Source organism: Alexandromys fortis, unplaced genomic scaffold (genome assembly GCF_014885135.2).
Source record: "Alexandromys fortis isolate MF-2015 unplaced genomic scaffold, M_Fortis_MF-2015_v1.1 scaffold_33, whole genome shotgun sequence".
Classification (NCBI taxonomy): domain Eukaryota; kingdom Metazoa; phylum Chordata; class Mammalia; order Rodentia; family Cricetidae; genus Alexandromys; species Alexandromys fortis.
The window spans coordinates 2612106-2626529 of record NW_026067917.1 but is presented as its reverse complement, the minus strand read 5'-3'; the positions used below and the strand labels follow the sequence as shown (position 1 = coordinate 2626529).

The following is a 14424-nucleotide window of genomic DNA, read 5'->3' as shown; positions in this document are numbered from 1 at the left end:
AGCTCTGTGGCTGGCCACTTACATCACTGACGTGCTTGGTCACGGCCTTCACGTGAACTGTGTCCCTGGTCTCTGGCAGTGTCGTGTATGAACCCTGGGCCAGGTGCTTCCTGACATGGTCCTTGTACTTGTTCTGGGGGAACCCACAAAAACAGTGTTAAGGGCTCTGCTTGGGGCCTCAGCCGGTGATGGAAGCGAAGCATATGGGCCGTGGGTGGGTTACCTCAGACACCAGATTGCTGACAGTCTTTGCCAGGAGGATCTGTGGGGTGTCAGGTACAGCATGACATGTTCCTCTTTCCTTAACATGTTTCTCTTTGTATTTCAGCTGTAGGAGTAGAAGGGGGAGAAAGTAGACATTTCTTACTTTCTTGGAGTGTCCTGCATACTTTTAATTGACCCCCAAATCCCTCAACAATATCAGAGGATAACACCATGGCGCACAATAAAGAATTTGATGTGCATTCAAAATAGTTTTTTTCCCCTGACAACTTTCAAGTTGAGGTTTTAATAAAGATGACATCTCACAGCAAACCTTTGCCTTTAGTTCAAAGCATTCTCAAATATGCCACCAGGGCTGGACACACGATCTTTCTTACTTTCCATTCAGATGTGGTAAGTATGCAGTAGAAAGAAAAGGATCTCACAGAAAAGAGACTAAAGGTCTGGGAGAGAATCGAGTCACACCTTCCGAGTCCTAGTCTGTGCTGTGCTGTAAGCCAGGAATAAGCCCGGGCTCACCAGCACTTTTACAGATGGCGCCCAGCTCATTGCTGATGCCACTGAGGGCGGGACCATGTGTCAGGACCACAGCCAATCCCCTACAGAGAGAACTTCTGTCCTGTCCTGGATGTTTCTGAGGATTGTTGCTGCAAGAGATGGTCTCGAGCCAGGGCAGACACTGTAGAAGGCAGGATACTTACATCACTTTCTATTAAGGAGTTCCTGAGGGCCAGCACCATGTCCTTATCATCAGTGACAGACAGCTTGCAGCCCTTGAGAAACTCCCGGTCCAGTTTATATTCATACTGTGATAGAAGAAAGCAGAGGATTAAACCAGAGAGAAGTCTTTGAAGAAGACTTCCCTAGAGTAAAGGGAGGGGATTCCTGGCCATTCACTTCATCCCTTCTAGCCCAGAGATCAGAACCAGGACCAGGATTCAGGTCTCCCAGCCAAACCCCCTCTAGCTTCAGGTCTCTGAGTCCACAGTGCCTATGCCCAGTTGTCAAGAGTACAGGCTCAACAGCTGGGTTATTTCATGAACTTGCTTCTCCCATCACACTTTCTTCGACTTGGACCTCATACCATACCCGCTGGGGTTAGCGTCCTGGCGGGGCATATTAGAAACAACCACACGCTGCCTCCGTCCTTACGTCACTCTGCTGTAGTGATGACTTGGCAGCCTGGAGGAAGTCAGGCCGGTCAGGCGTCCACTTCCAGTAGGCTTTGTTGGCTTCGTATTGCTTCTTATAGTCCAGCTGTTTTGAATGTGACAGAAAGACAGTACTCAGGCTCCGTTTACGAATGCATGCAGTGCGCAGGGAGACTCCTGCAGTTGGACATTCCACCAATCATAGCTCGTGAAACTGTCTGCGCTCGATGCAGCTCGCCAGCCACTAAGGTCATCCATCGACACCCTTTGTACCAAATCAGCACTAAAGCTTTGAAATGCTTCTGGGTGAAATGATTCTACATCTTCCTTAACTGCCAGTGCCCCCCCCCCAATCTCCCGCAGAGTCAAGTGCTGGTTAGCTTGTAAGTAAATTACAGTTATTTCTGTAAAGGTGGCCAGAATATTACAGAGACTACATACAACCACCACCCAGATTCCACGGGGTCTATTTCCTTCCGGCATCTATTTCCCTGTTCATTGCCTACTAACTCGTGGTGGTTTGAAAGAAAATGACCCCCAGGATAGAATGGCACTATTAGGAGGTGTGGCCTTGTTGGAGGAAGTGTATCACTGTGGGGGCAGGCTTTGAGGTCTCATATATGCTTAAACTCTGCCCAGTAAGACAGTTCACTTCCTGTTGCCTTTGGATCACGATGTAAGAAATTTCAGCTCCAGTAATACCATGTCTGCCTGCATGTCGCCTTGCTTCCGGCCATGATGATAATGGGCTAAACCTCTGGAACTATAAGTGAGCCCCAATTAAATGTTTTTATTTATAAGAATTGCTGTGGTCATGGTGTCTCTTCATAGCAATAGAAACCCTAACTAAGGGAGTTAGTCTTAAGACACCTGCTAGCTCTTATGGAACCTTAGTTTACTGGCCCCAATAAAAAAAAATGGGTGCTTCTGGAATGAATGAGAATCAGATGGGTTGCTACTAATGTCTCATGACACTATTTTATATATTTTTAAAAGCTGGTGCCCATCTAATTCGCGGAGTTGTTTCTATGGATGAGACTTTAGGATGTTACAGCTAAAGACACACATCAATGCAGGGCAGATCTAAACAAGCGGAGGATCCAGACATTGACCCGATGGCAGCTAGTAACTCCGTTTTCTCCTTCAGAAGGAGATGCTAGAGCTGAGGGCCCGAGGAGAGCATGGGGCAAAGAATGAAAGATGCTGAAGCCCTTTCCAAAGTGCAGCCTTCATTGCAGAATTAGCCTTTAGGTTTCAGCCGCTCACAAAGGCTAAGGAGATGTAACGTGTGACTAGGTCAGGCCACCCTTGCCCTTCTTCATGCTCCTTCATGAGGAGCAGAAGGGGGTGTTTGGTTTTTAACATCACTCAGTACTCATTTTCCTGGAGGTGAGCTTTTCATCTGGACAGGCAGAGCTCTGTCTCACGAAGAGACGCCAAAGGACCCATGCTCACTGAAGTCGATAAATCCCTACTGCGCTTGGAAGCAAACAGCAAACCACAGCCATCTCCAAAACTCACGCTGAGGTTTTCCTGCCCTGTGATGACAGGAGGGGAGACCTTCAGCAGGCCGTGTGGTCATTAGGGCCGAGCCTTGAGGAGTATTGGCGCTCACGGCGCAGGAGGGCGTTAATTATCTCTCAGCCTTTTCCCTTGCTCTCCTGCCCTTCCACTTCCTGCCGCAGGAGAACGTAGCAAGAGGAGCCACGCCAGACGCACCGTGGTTTTGACCTCCCTGTCTCTAGAACGTCAATCAATTTCTGTAAGCTACCTAGTCATGGGTGTTCTAGTACAGCAGCAAAAAGAGGCTAAGTTTGCCTTGGGGGAACATCTTGGCACTTACATTGGTGTTGACTTTGTAGGCATCTTTGGCTGCTTTGATATGAACAGCATCTGGCTTGATGGTGCAGTTAGATTTATTTCTTTGGTAAACTTCCTTGTATTTCAGCTATGGGAGGAAACAGTAACATGGTAAACTTTTTTTCCCCTAGGAAGGAAGTTAGTAAAATATTTTATAAACAAAGTAAAGCTATAATGTTAGCACATGATGTTCCCTGTGAGTATTTAGTCAAACCCTGCTGTGGAGAGATGGAGCTGTGAAGAGACGGGCCCCTTCTTCCTCAGATACGTCAGGACACAGCAAGTGTGGCCACGGGGTTAACACCTGCGGGTGTGGTCCAAACAGGGAGCTGGTGCTACCCACTTCCACTTTACCTTCCTGCATCAGGGAAGCCTGGTGCAGACGTCCTGAAAACCCGCCCTCGTGGAGGCATTCAGGCCTGCCCTCCTCCTGTGCTCCATGATTCTTCCGCTGTCTGCTCAAAGCCTAGCCCCTTTATCTGCCTAGCTTTCTATTTAGCTGAAGCCCTTCAAAGGGAAGTTGTCGTCTCCCATCCAGGGACCGGCACATAAACACTCAGGGTGCAGAGGGACTGAAAGATGCTCTCCTCACAGCTGTGGGTCCACAGCTGCACCTCATAAGTGCTGGTAACTGGATCGAATTGGAGAGGCCTGACAAGCCGTTCCTCTGTCTTGAGTCTGGGACTTCTAGCTTCTCTATTTTTGTTTTCCCTAAATTCCACGGCCCTAGGATGCAATCTGGTCATTTCCACTAGTTGAAGGGGAAGGATCCCAGGTGCACCATGACTACGACAGAGTGAGCTTCTCAGAGGCAAGGAACCATAGTAGGGTTTACTATATTTACGACAAGAACCATTGCATTCTGGGCTTGACCACAGACCTACTGCATTAATCCAGACTCCAGGAGGAAATCCTAGGAATTAGTACTTTTCATCAGTACCCAACCCCAGGATATTCTAACACACATTTGAGGAAATAGATATAGATACACCTCAATTTTCTGCAGGGAGCAAGCTGCTCCCATATGGTCTCGACCTGACAGATACTTATGATCATTTATGTTTGTAACATCCAAACTTATTTTAACAGATTTTACATTGCAAAGATGCTCTTTACAGATTTCCACCTTCTCAATCAATGTACTGGATAATCATGTGTTTTTCATGGTGACCCCTAGTCAACAGTATGGCATATTTATTCATCTACCAATGCAATCCTGAGCACAGTAATAATCAAGTTTTTAGGATGGAGATTAGGCACAACATATTTGCCTCAGCTCAGATAAATATATAAACATATACATATGCATATACACACATATACATATGTATATGTATACATTGTGTATTTATATATGCGTGTGTGCACCCAGAAGTGTACATAGCCACAGAGTTATTAAAACAATGAATCTATGTGAGGCATGTTGGTTCATGCCATTTGGGAGGCTGAGACAGGGAAATCAGTGTGAGCTCCAGGCCAGTTAGAGCTACAAAAAATTAAATATTTTTAAAACAACAAATAGTGAATCTTTTTTTTTTCAGTGAAAATGATGGCGGTTTTCAACTACAAAAATCAAGCAAATATCTAGTTTTGGTTTGGTTTATTTTTGAAAAAGATCTTGCTATGTAGCTCTATCTGGCCTTAAACTAGCAATCCTCCTGTCCAGCTTCCCAAATGCTAGGATTATAGACATGAATTGCTGTGCCGATCAAAAGTCAAATATTTGAAAATTTATGGATAGGAATTCTTGTGAAATTCAGAGTGTAAGAACACGAGTTCGTTTTTCTCAGGGAAGATAAGGTGGAGAGAGTATTTTTGGCATGTGTGTCATGCTGCGCTTTTATTGACAATGGCCTCTGTGGGACCACTTCCCCACGCTGGCCTGCAGTAAGGCTCTGCTGTTTGCTCATCCAGAGCTTTAGCACTTGCCGTAGTTCGGATCTGGAATGTTCCTAGAGTCTCACATGCTAACTTCTTGGTCCCCAGCCGCAGGTGTTGCTAGGAGGTGGTAGAAGGTGGCCGCATCTCCCACAGCTTCTTCTACCTCCCAACAGCACTGCCTGCTGGTCCTTTGAGGGGAGCCTGAGACCCCCAGCTCCTTTCTCTTCTTCTGTATCTCAAGCATGAAGAGGTCAGCAATTTTGCTCTGCTGTGCACCTCTGCCATGCGGTGCAGCCACATCCAGGCTCAAGCAACAGGGCCAGCCAATCACAAGAGTGGAAATGCCCTACTATGGGTCAAAATAAAACCCGTTCTTTTTCTACGAGAATTTATCTTGGTGACAGCAAGTGAACACATCTCTTGAATGTGTATGAAAACCAGGGAGGGAATGAAGTCTGAGTTCTAGGTTTAGTTCTCGACTGACTTTGAAGTTTCGGTTCTCTGGCTCCTGGAGCCCAGGCTTTCCACTGCCAGCAGCCGAGCCATGTGGAGAGATGCCCAGAAGGACCCTCATTTATATAGAAGTCAAATGACCATGGGCTGTCGGTTGTGTGAGTGTGGCTCTCTGTGGATTCAGCTTCGCATGGCTGTGCTTATCTGATCCTAACTGCCATGATTACCCAAATCGGTTTCCCCTGCACCGTTTCCCAGCAAATCACTGTAGTGATATATAGACCTTTGCAATCAAAGGTCGGTGCCAGGGAAGGGTCGAATTCTTTGGCATTATTGTTTGTGGCTCTTGTCTGCTCTTGCTTCTGAGGCAGGGTCTTACTATATAGTTCTGGCTGGTGTAGAACTCACAGAGACCCACCTACCTCTGCCTCAGGAGTGCTGGGATTAAAGACACGTGCCACCATGCCCAGCTGACATTATCTCAAGATAAGTAGGCACATTCCTGGTTCTGGTGGGGTTGCCTTTGACCTGACCAATATACCAATATCTCTCCCTCGGACACGAACTGTACGAATCTGCTTTGTCTTGCTGCCCTGGGCTAACTAAGCTCCGTCAGTCAGTCCCCTCCAACTGCACTCTGTACCTCTGCATCTGCCTGCCCTTCTCCTTCACACTGTGCTGGGGTCCTGGAAGATTCGCCTTGAATTTCTGGCCCAGCTGTGGCCCAGATGTCTGCCTACAGCTTTTGGAACATACCTATTTTGTTGCATCCAATAAACTCAGAATCATAAGGAAAATGGAGGATTATGATTTCAGGCTTATTAGGCTGCCAAGTGGTTTTTCCCCAGACAGAGGTCACTACCTGGGGTTCACGCCACCGTGTTGAAAGCCCAAGACAGAGGGGCTGACAAAGGCTACTCACATCACTGACTTCATCCTTCACTTTGCGGACATGCAGCAGCATGGGTGTGTCGTGGATGGTGGTGTAGCCTCTGGGTCTGGCCTTGTTGTACTCCAGTTTATAAAGTATCTGCAGCGGATCAAAAGGCAGGAAGGTACAAAATGATGTTTCTCCATTTAAAATACAAACGGAAAGTGAATTAGGAGGAAAAGACAATTCTATAAACCTAATAGGCGTTTGTAGCCTTCTGCTGGGGCCCGATGCTCCACTGGCAGGCTTGCCGATTTGAATGACAAGTCTCCAGTGTGAAAGAAGGCAGAGCTCTGAGTGCGGCAGGCATGCAGCCCCCCCCCCCCCTTGCTTTCTTCCCCCTGCATCTCAGATGCATGACAGTCTACAATGGTCCACTCCTGGGCAAACGCTCCTGAACCTGAGAACGCAGGCTCTTGGCTTCTGTACTTACTTCACTGATTTGCTTGTTGACTTTGGTGGTGCGCAGGTGCTCTGGAGTGTCCACAACCGAGGTGAACTTGTCCTTCGTCTTCTCTTACTTCCTCCTGTAGTTGATCTACATTGTGGAAGGAAGGATACGTTACTTTCAAGAATGAAGGTCTTGAACTCTCAGGAAACACCAGAGTGGGTGCTGGCACCCTAGTGGCTTCTGTTTTAAATCCTAACTGGAGATGTTTAATAAAATTTGCATCTGATAGCAATAGTGTTGTAGAGTGGACTGGTAGTTCTCAATATTTTTTTTTTTTTTTTTTTTTTGGTTTTTCAAGACAGGGTTTCTCTGTGGTTTTGGAGCCTGTCCTGGAACTAGCTCTGTAGACCAGGCTGGTCTCGAACTCACAGAGATCCACCTGCCTCTGCCTCCCGAGTGCTGGGATTATATGTTTTATACACATGGGAGTGAACAGGCTCTCAGAGGTTAGGAGACCGAGCCAAAGGCATGTGTAGGGTATATCTCAGGAGGACGAGAACCTTCTCTGTTCTGACAAGTACAATTTCTCTCTAACATTCTATATAATATTGGTGTTTTTCTATGCCCAAGTGAAATAGATGCTCGTTAAAATGAGTGTATATGATTTTTTAAAAATATTTATTTATTATGTATACAATATTCTGTGTGTATGCCCGCAGGCCAGAAGAGGGCACCAGACCCCATTACAGATGGTTGTGAGCCACCATGTGGTTGCTGGGAATTGAACTCAGGACCTTTGGAAGAGGAGGCAATACTCTTAACCTCTGAGCCATCTCTCCAGCCCCCTAGTGTACATGATTTTCAATGTATTTTAATTTATTTTTTTTCTTCCCTCATAAAATACATCCCGATCACATCTTCCCTCCCCTCCCCTGTCCCATCTCCCCCATTTCCCCTCTCCCCCGATCCAAAATGCATTTATTTTTGTAATATCCAAGCCACAGTTTTTTTGTTTTTCATGCGCGCAAGCTGTTTTAAGCAGGACAGACACGGAGAACGAAGAACTTCCATGCACACAGTTTTGATGTTCCTATCAAGGCCAAGGATGTTTATGGTGAGAACATGGTTCTCTTTTCCTAATATGTTGATTTGACCAACAAACAAAAACGAAAGAGCACACTGATGATACAAAAGATTGCTTAAAGCCTTTTTGGTTTGGGCCAAGAGACTGGCATTATTCCCTTAACGTTCTTCCTGGTAACCAACAATCTCTGAGGGAAAGGTGGCAGTGTTGCTCAGCAGACCTTGCTGGGGGGCAATACTATCACCATGAACATGGACAAGGTCCAGAGGCAGAGGCTCTCTGAAAGAACTGGGTAACGTTAGAAGAAAACATCAAATATCCAGACCTTTTAATCCATTAATCTACCAAACACCTCAGTTTCTAAGGAATCTGTCTCTTGAAGCAAACATTAAAAAAAAAAAAACCAAAAAACAAAAAACCAAGTTAATGTTGTACCAATTTGAAAAAAAAATTTTTTTTGTGAAGGAGACTCAGCTGATCTTGGAGAGTTTCTAAGCACTGGATGGATGTGCAGACAGATGATGGCTGCCCAGGACCCGGGCCATGGTCGGTCAGATTTCATTTCTAAGGAATGAATGTTCACATGACTTCCTGTGAGAAAGCAGCATGGGCAGGGGTCGGGAGAGGAAGCCAATGGCATCGTAAAGAGGAATGCGCGGAAGGTCTGCACTCGCCTCCCCCCACCCTGTCGGACGTTACCTGGCTCCACATGTATGTATTGTAGAGAGCGGTCAACATATCTGGGCGCAGGATTTCATTACATCCTTGTTTCAGAAGCATCTTGGCACTAGATTTATATTTTCTCTGTCCATGCAAAGAGCAGTGAAGCACAAAAGAGACTTATCAAGACAGAAGGAACATGGCTCTATATCCCAGTCACCTCTGAGTGAAGAGATGTAGGCTTAGCATGCTTTGTGCGCTCACAGAGCTGTGTGGTGAAGACCCCCCCCCCCCCATGGGCGAGGCAAGGGGAGCGGCTGAAATCTTTACTCTTGCCCATCTACCATCCTTGCCAATGGGGAGGACAAAGGCAGCTGTATGTTACCACCCAGACTGCCTTACGGGGATGACATCATCAGAACAGTAAAAGATAGCAGGGATTTCTTTTTGTTTTTACAACTCAATCTGCAGTTTACAGGCTCTGCAGGGGAGGGGCCCCAGCTTCTCCTCTCATCTTCACCACAGCGCCAATGAGGACACAGAGCATTGACCGGCACACTCAAACAGCGCCGAGGCTCTTTGGGTGGCTAGACAGATGTTTTGAAACAGAACAGTCCAATATCATAGGCAGAACCTATGACATCCTTGCAGCAGACAGGACGACATCTTGTGAGAATTTGGAGCGCGGTCCTGCTCGGGCCGCGTGGCCAGCCTCGTCACAGTACCTGGCTGATCTGGTCGCCTACGGTCTTAGCCAGCAGATGTCTAGGCTCATCGACTACCAGGTGGTATTTATCTTTCCGCTGTTCATAGTCAGCTCTGTATTTTTTCTGGTCGAACATCATATTAAATTATAGCAAGAATAAAGCATCAAGGGTACACAGTAACATCTCAGTATAAACACTCCAGTGAGAGAGAAACCTGTCATTTTTAGCGAGTCCCTCCGTCTCCCAGGACAATGTTTACTGTTCATATAGGGAGCCGAAAAGACAGACTTCCTGGAGAAAGGCTGGAGCCTGGGAGAGAGCAACCTCTGAAACAAACTGGGGTACCTCATGCCCAGAGGTTTTCCACCTTTTCATATGACACCTTATTAATGTCTGGCATCTTCCATTGTATTTAAAACGAGATGCTGGTAATCTATGAGCTTAACAAATAAGACAGAAAGAATCCAAAAGTGTAATTGGTGCTATAGGAAAATATCACTCACTCGACTAACCCGGAGGTGTAACTAGGTAGGAATACCCAAGCACAGCTGGAGGTGTAACTAGGTAGGAATACCCAAGCACAGCTGGAGGTGTAACTAAGTAGGATACCCAAGCACAGCTGCCATCATTGTGCAGTGCTAATTCACTCGGTGATTTGAGGACACCTGGGAATTCTTTACGGAACAGGAAAAACAAAACCTATCAAGACTTCCCTAGGAAGTTACTTATGGTACCTGTTCAGAGCTTTCCAGCCTGGAAATGTGTTGAAATGAAAAAAGAAAAAAAAAAGAAACAAAAATATTTGAAATCGACAAAGGTCATTCATGTAAATGCACCACTGGCTACAATCTCATTACGAGGTCTTTTACTAACTTTTTTTAAAAATTTATTTATTTATTTATTATGTGTACAACATTCTGCTTCCTACACACCAGAAGAGGGTGCCAGATCTCATTACAGATGGTTGTAAGCCATCATGTGGTGGCTGGGAATTGAACTCAGGACCTCTAGAAGAGCAGTCAGTGCTCTTAACCTCTGAGACATCTCTCCAGCCCCCTTTTACTAACTTTCTAACACATCTGAACTTATGCAAATCCACGAATTATCTGAAAGCATAAAATTATAATTTTAGCTATGGAAACATCTAAACATTATAAAATTCCCCAAATAGAACTCACGGTTTTCTTATTTTAGCTTGCTCGAATTATATTTAAATTACATCGCTGCAAAAATGGCTATAGGGAAGACTGAGTTGATTGTAAAGGAGGGGTGTAGATTGGACGACTGTGCATTCAATTCTGTGGGAGTGGCAGATATGTCTGAATACATGGTTCACATAACTACCCCCACTGCGACAGTCCACAAAATCCTTCCTCCTTTCTCTGACACCACGGGACTGTGCTGAAGAGGTGAAGGGAGGGGTAGGCCTAGTCAAGGCTTTGGCAGAGCCGACCAGACAGTGACGGTAGTCTTTCCAAGTCCTTCTATGGAACGAACATTTAGGACAGATTTCCTGTCGTGCTACGTATTAGATTTTAATGAAGTAGCCCTACAGATTTCTCAAGAGAACCGAATAGGCTTATTAATCCACTTAGTAGTACTTACCTCATTCATCAACTGAGTTGCGTATTTGAAATGCCTGTTAATTGGGCAATCAGCAACGTACTTGAAATTTGACTTTGTCCTTTCAAATACTTCTTTATACTTATACTGGGGGGAAAGAACATAATTATTAGATCGCATATCCAGTCTTAAGGAGGAGTCATGATATTTTTCTTACAGTTATAATAATGCTTTTATAGAGCTAACAAATCTTTATTGAGTTTTTTTTTTCTTACATCCTAAGGCGGTGAAAAGTAGAAAACAGTCCAAAATACACAGTATAAACCATCCATTAGAGCAGCGGTTCTCAACTCTTCCAATGCTGCGACCTTTTCATACAGTTCTCCTGTTGTGGTGACCCCTCAACCATAAAAAGTTATTTTTGTTGCTGCTTCATAACTATTATTTTGCTACTGTTATGAATCACAATATAAATATCTAGTATTTTCTGATGGTTTTAGATGACCCCGGTTTTTTTTTTTTGTAAGTTTTTCGAGACAGGAGCTTTGGAGTCTGTCCTGGCACTAGCTCTTGTAGACTAGGCTGGCCTCGAACTCACAGAGATCTGCCTGCCTCTGCCTTCCGAGTGCTGGGATTAAAGGCATGCACTACCACCACCCGGCGTGACCCCGGTTAAAAGGGTCGTTTGACCCCCAAAGGGGCCATCTCTTGCAGGTTGAGAACCACTGTGTTAGTTGGTTACTAAATACAAATTCAATGCTGAGCAAAGATCTAAAGCATTTCTTCTCTGTTTGGGTATATTATGATGTAACTTTAATGTATTTTGATGCGCCGTGTGAATGCAGTTTTTAGTCCATTAGTTAGACTATAGTTTTCTAGCAACTAATGTGATAATTAACTATTACAGAGTAGGGGTGAGTGATGACCTAGCTACCCTGCAACCTGTTTTTAAACAATCCTACAATTACGAATGGTTTTTACAATTTTAGATAATTATAACAGAGAAAATAGGTGCTATTATAAATGTGACCTACCAAGTCTACTGTAAAATATATACAGTCTGGCATGTATCAGAAGTTGGCTGATTCTCACTTTATATATTAAAAGCAAATTCAACTGCTTTATATTGTAAATTGGAAAATTAGGCCCTAAAAAACTTGATTTACAGCTTGTATTTTGTAGATTAAAATAACCACACTTGATATTTGCTGCTGTATTCTGCTTTAGCTGGGTGGATCACCCACATGGATGAATGAGAGGGAACTCAGGAGTAGTCATGAGTGGCTGTCCTAGATAGTTTTTCAGATTCAAAGAAGCTACGGTTAATGAGGTCAGCACTAAAGGACATCTCTGCACACGCCTTTAATCCTAGCACTTGGGGAGGCAGAGGCAACCAAAATTCTGTGAATTCAAGGCCAACCTAATCTACCCATAATGAGTTCTAGGTGAGCCTGGCTACTTAGGAAGACCCTGTCGAAAAACAAAACAAAATTGAAAATCTCTCAAGACAGTAAAGAGTTCAGCATGGCGTTAGTTTCAGGATTTAGAAGGCAGGACAGGGATGAAGCTACAAAGGTTGTTTTCCCTTTGTGAACTGGGTTTGTATTTAATGGATAAAGCATTCTCCTTGAGAATAAAGGTATACCTTGCTGTAGAGAGTCTTGTTCTGTTCAGCTAGAGTCAGATCAGGGGTGTCATGGGCATAACAGCCAATGCCTCTGAGCCAGGTCAGATCTTCTTTATATTTTACCTGAGAGAAGAGGAATATCAAGGAGTTGTAACAATTCATCTCTTAGGAGCCATCCAAGAGAACACGTTAGAACCTCTGATTCCCAAAGTATGCCAAATAATGAAGATGTACAATAAATATCCTGTATTATTTAAGTACACTTCTAGAATTACTAATTTTTTCTTATGATTTGTTTGATAATATTTAGAAATTTTCATTTTTACTATTAATCAAAATCAATTTTAACCAGTATACTTTTGTACAGAGAATATCATTGGCTTGGCAGCTATACTTTCATGCAGACAGGTGAAACCTCTTTCTAAATGAATGTTGCTTTCTGTCACAATCTCTTCAAAGAATCCAAGATAGGCATGAACTATATTGCTTTGACTCATAGAGGAAAACAGAAGGTGACAAATTCGAATATAATTTTTCCTCTCCCAAGCTCACTTAGTTTACTCACTTAGTAATTGAACTTTATGACTTGAATAACCACATCCAAGATCTAAACTCTATGTAAGCGGGGCCAGATGACTCAGCAGGTAAAGGTGCATGCCACAAAGTTTGATCTTTGAAGCTCTAATGGCAGAGTGACAGACTCAACTCCCACGAGTTGTTCTGACTGTCACGTGATTCATCATAGCTCATGTCCTGTGGCATGTGACACCTCCTCCCCACCCATGAAAAAAACGTAATTGTAACCCGGACAAGTGTTTCAGCAGCCCGACTTCACAGCTCCCACGGAAATATGGATTCCTACGGGAAAACTGGAGGTGACACTCACATCGCTGACGGCATCCGTGACTGCCCGGTGGTGGAAGTGTTCGGGGCGGTCGGGGATAGAACTCCAGATTCCCAGCTGGCTCATGTAGTTCTCCTTGTATTTCACCTGTTGTAAAAATGTAAAGACTCAGAGTTAATCTCTCTGGAGTTTTCGAAAAATGAGATTGCGCTAAGAAAAAAAACAAAACAAAAACAAACAAAAAACCCCTAACAGTGGTAGGTTTCAGAGCCCCTCTGAAGTAGTCCTATCCAGGGACATACTTTGCTGATGTCATCTGTGACTTTGCGATGGTACACAATGTCCAGGGCATCCTTCACGGTGTGATACTTCCCTTTTGTCTTTTGAAATGTCTCTTTGTAGCGAAGCTGTTAAGAGAGAATACAACACCAATCATGAAGAATAACTACCATGTTAAATAATTCAGTTCTGCTAAGCTCCAACTCTTTCGAGTTTCTCTCTTAGATTTAGGGAAAAGTTTGAAAGGTTATCCCAGATGTTAGAAGAGAAAAAGACATGAAGGAAAACTTCATAATCCAAAAAAATGACGTGGCTTGATAAAGTAATAATATATGGATCATGGTTCACTGATGGTGACAAAGGCCTGAGAGTCATTAGTGATGGGAAACTATGGGGGGCATGTTAGAATTCTCCGTATGATTTCGCTGTTTTTCTTTAAATCTAAGACTACTTAACATAAGAAAGAAATAGATGTAAGTGTTAATTCTATTTTGGGGAAAGACGAAACAATAAAGACCACAGCCTTGCTAAGACATACTAATGTTCATGGCTGGGGCAGAGATTCAACTCCCACCTCCTGCTGTTAAAATGACTTTTGCACTAAGCAATCTTGACATTTCATTTGGTTATGACTGCTGTCTTTGTGGATGGCCACTCTACTCATCTCATCGATGCAAGACTGCTTCTCTAGGCAGCCTGCTTCCCAACCAAGCACGCAGTGAAAGACATCTTTTCTAAAATGCTTTGTTCTTTACATGGGTCATGTTAGAA

At 44.2% G+C, this 14424-nt stretch overlaps 1 protein-coding gene across 1 annotated transcript in view; it reads right to left on the bottom strand.

The window, feature by feature from the left end:
• Positions 1–14424, bottom strand: part of Neb (nebulin) — a 190075-nt gene that overhangs the window by 31137 nt on the left and 144514 nt on the right. The window contains 12 exon segments of the mRNA XM_050140000.1: positions 23–133; positions 224–328; positions 924–1028; positions 1375–1479; positions 3217–3321; positions 6490–6597; positions 6932–7036; positions 9359–9463; positions 10946–11050; positions 12549–12653; positions 13417–13521; positions 13677–13781. Coding sequence (XP_049995957.1) covers positions 23–133; positions 224–328; positions 924–1028; positions 1375–1479; positions 3217–3321; positions 6490–6597; positions 6932–7036; positions 9359–9463; positions 10946–11050; positions 12549–12653; positions 13417–13521; positions 13677–13781 — 1269 coding nt within the window.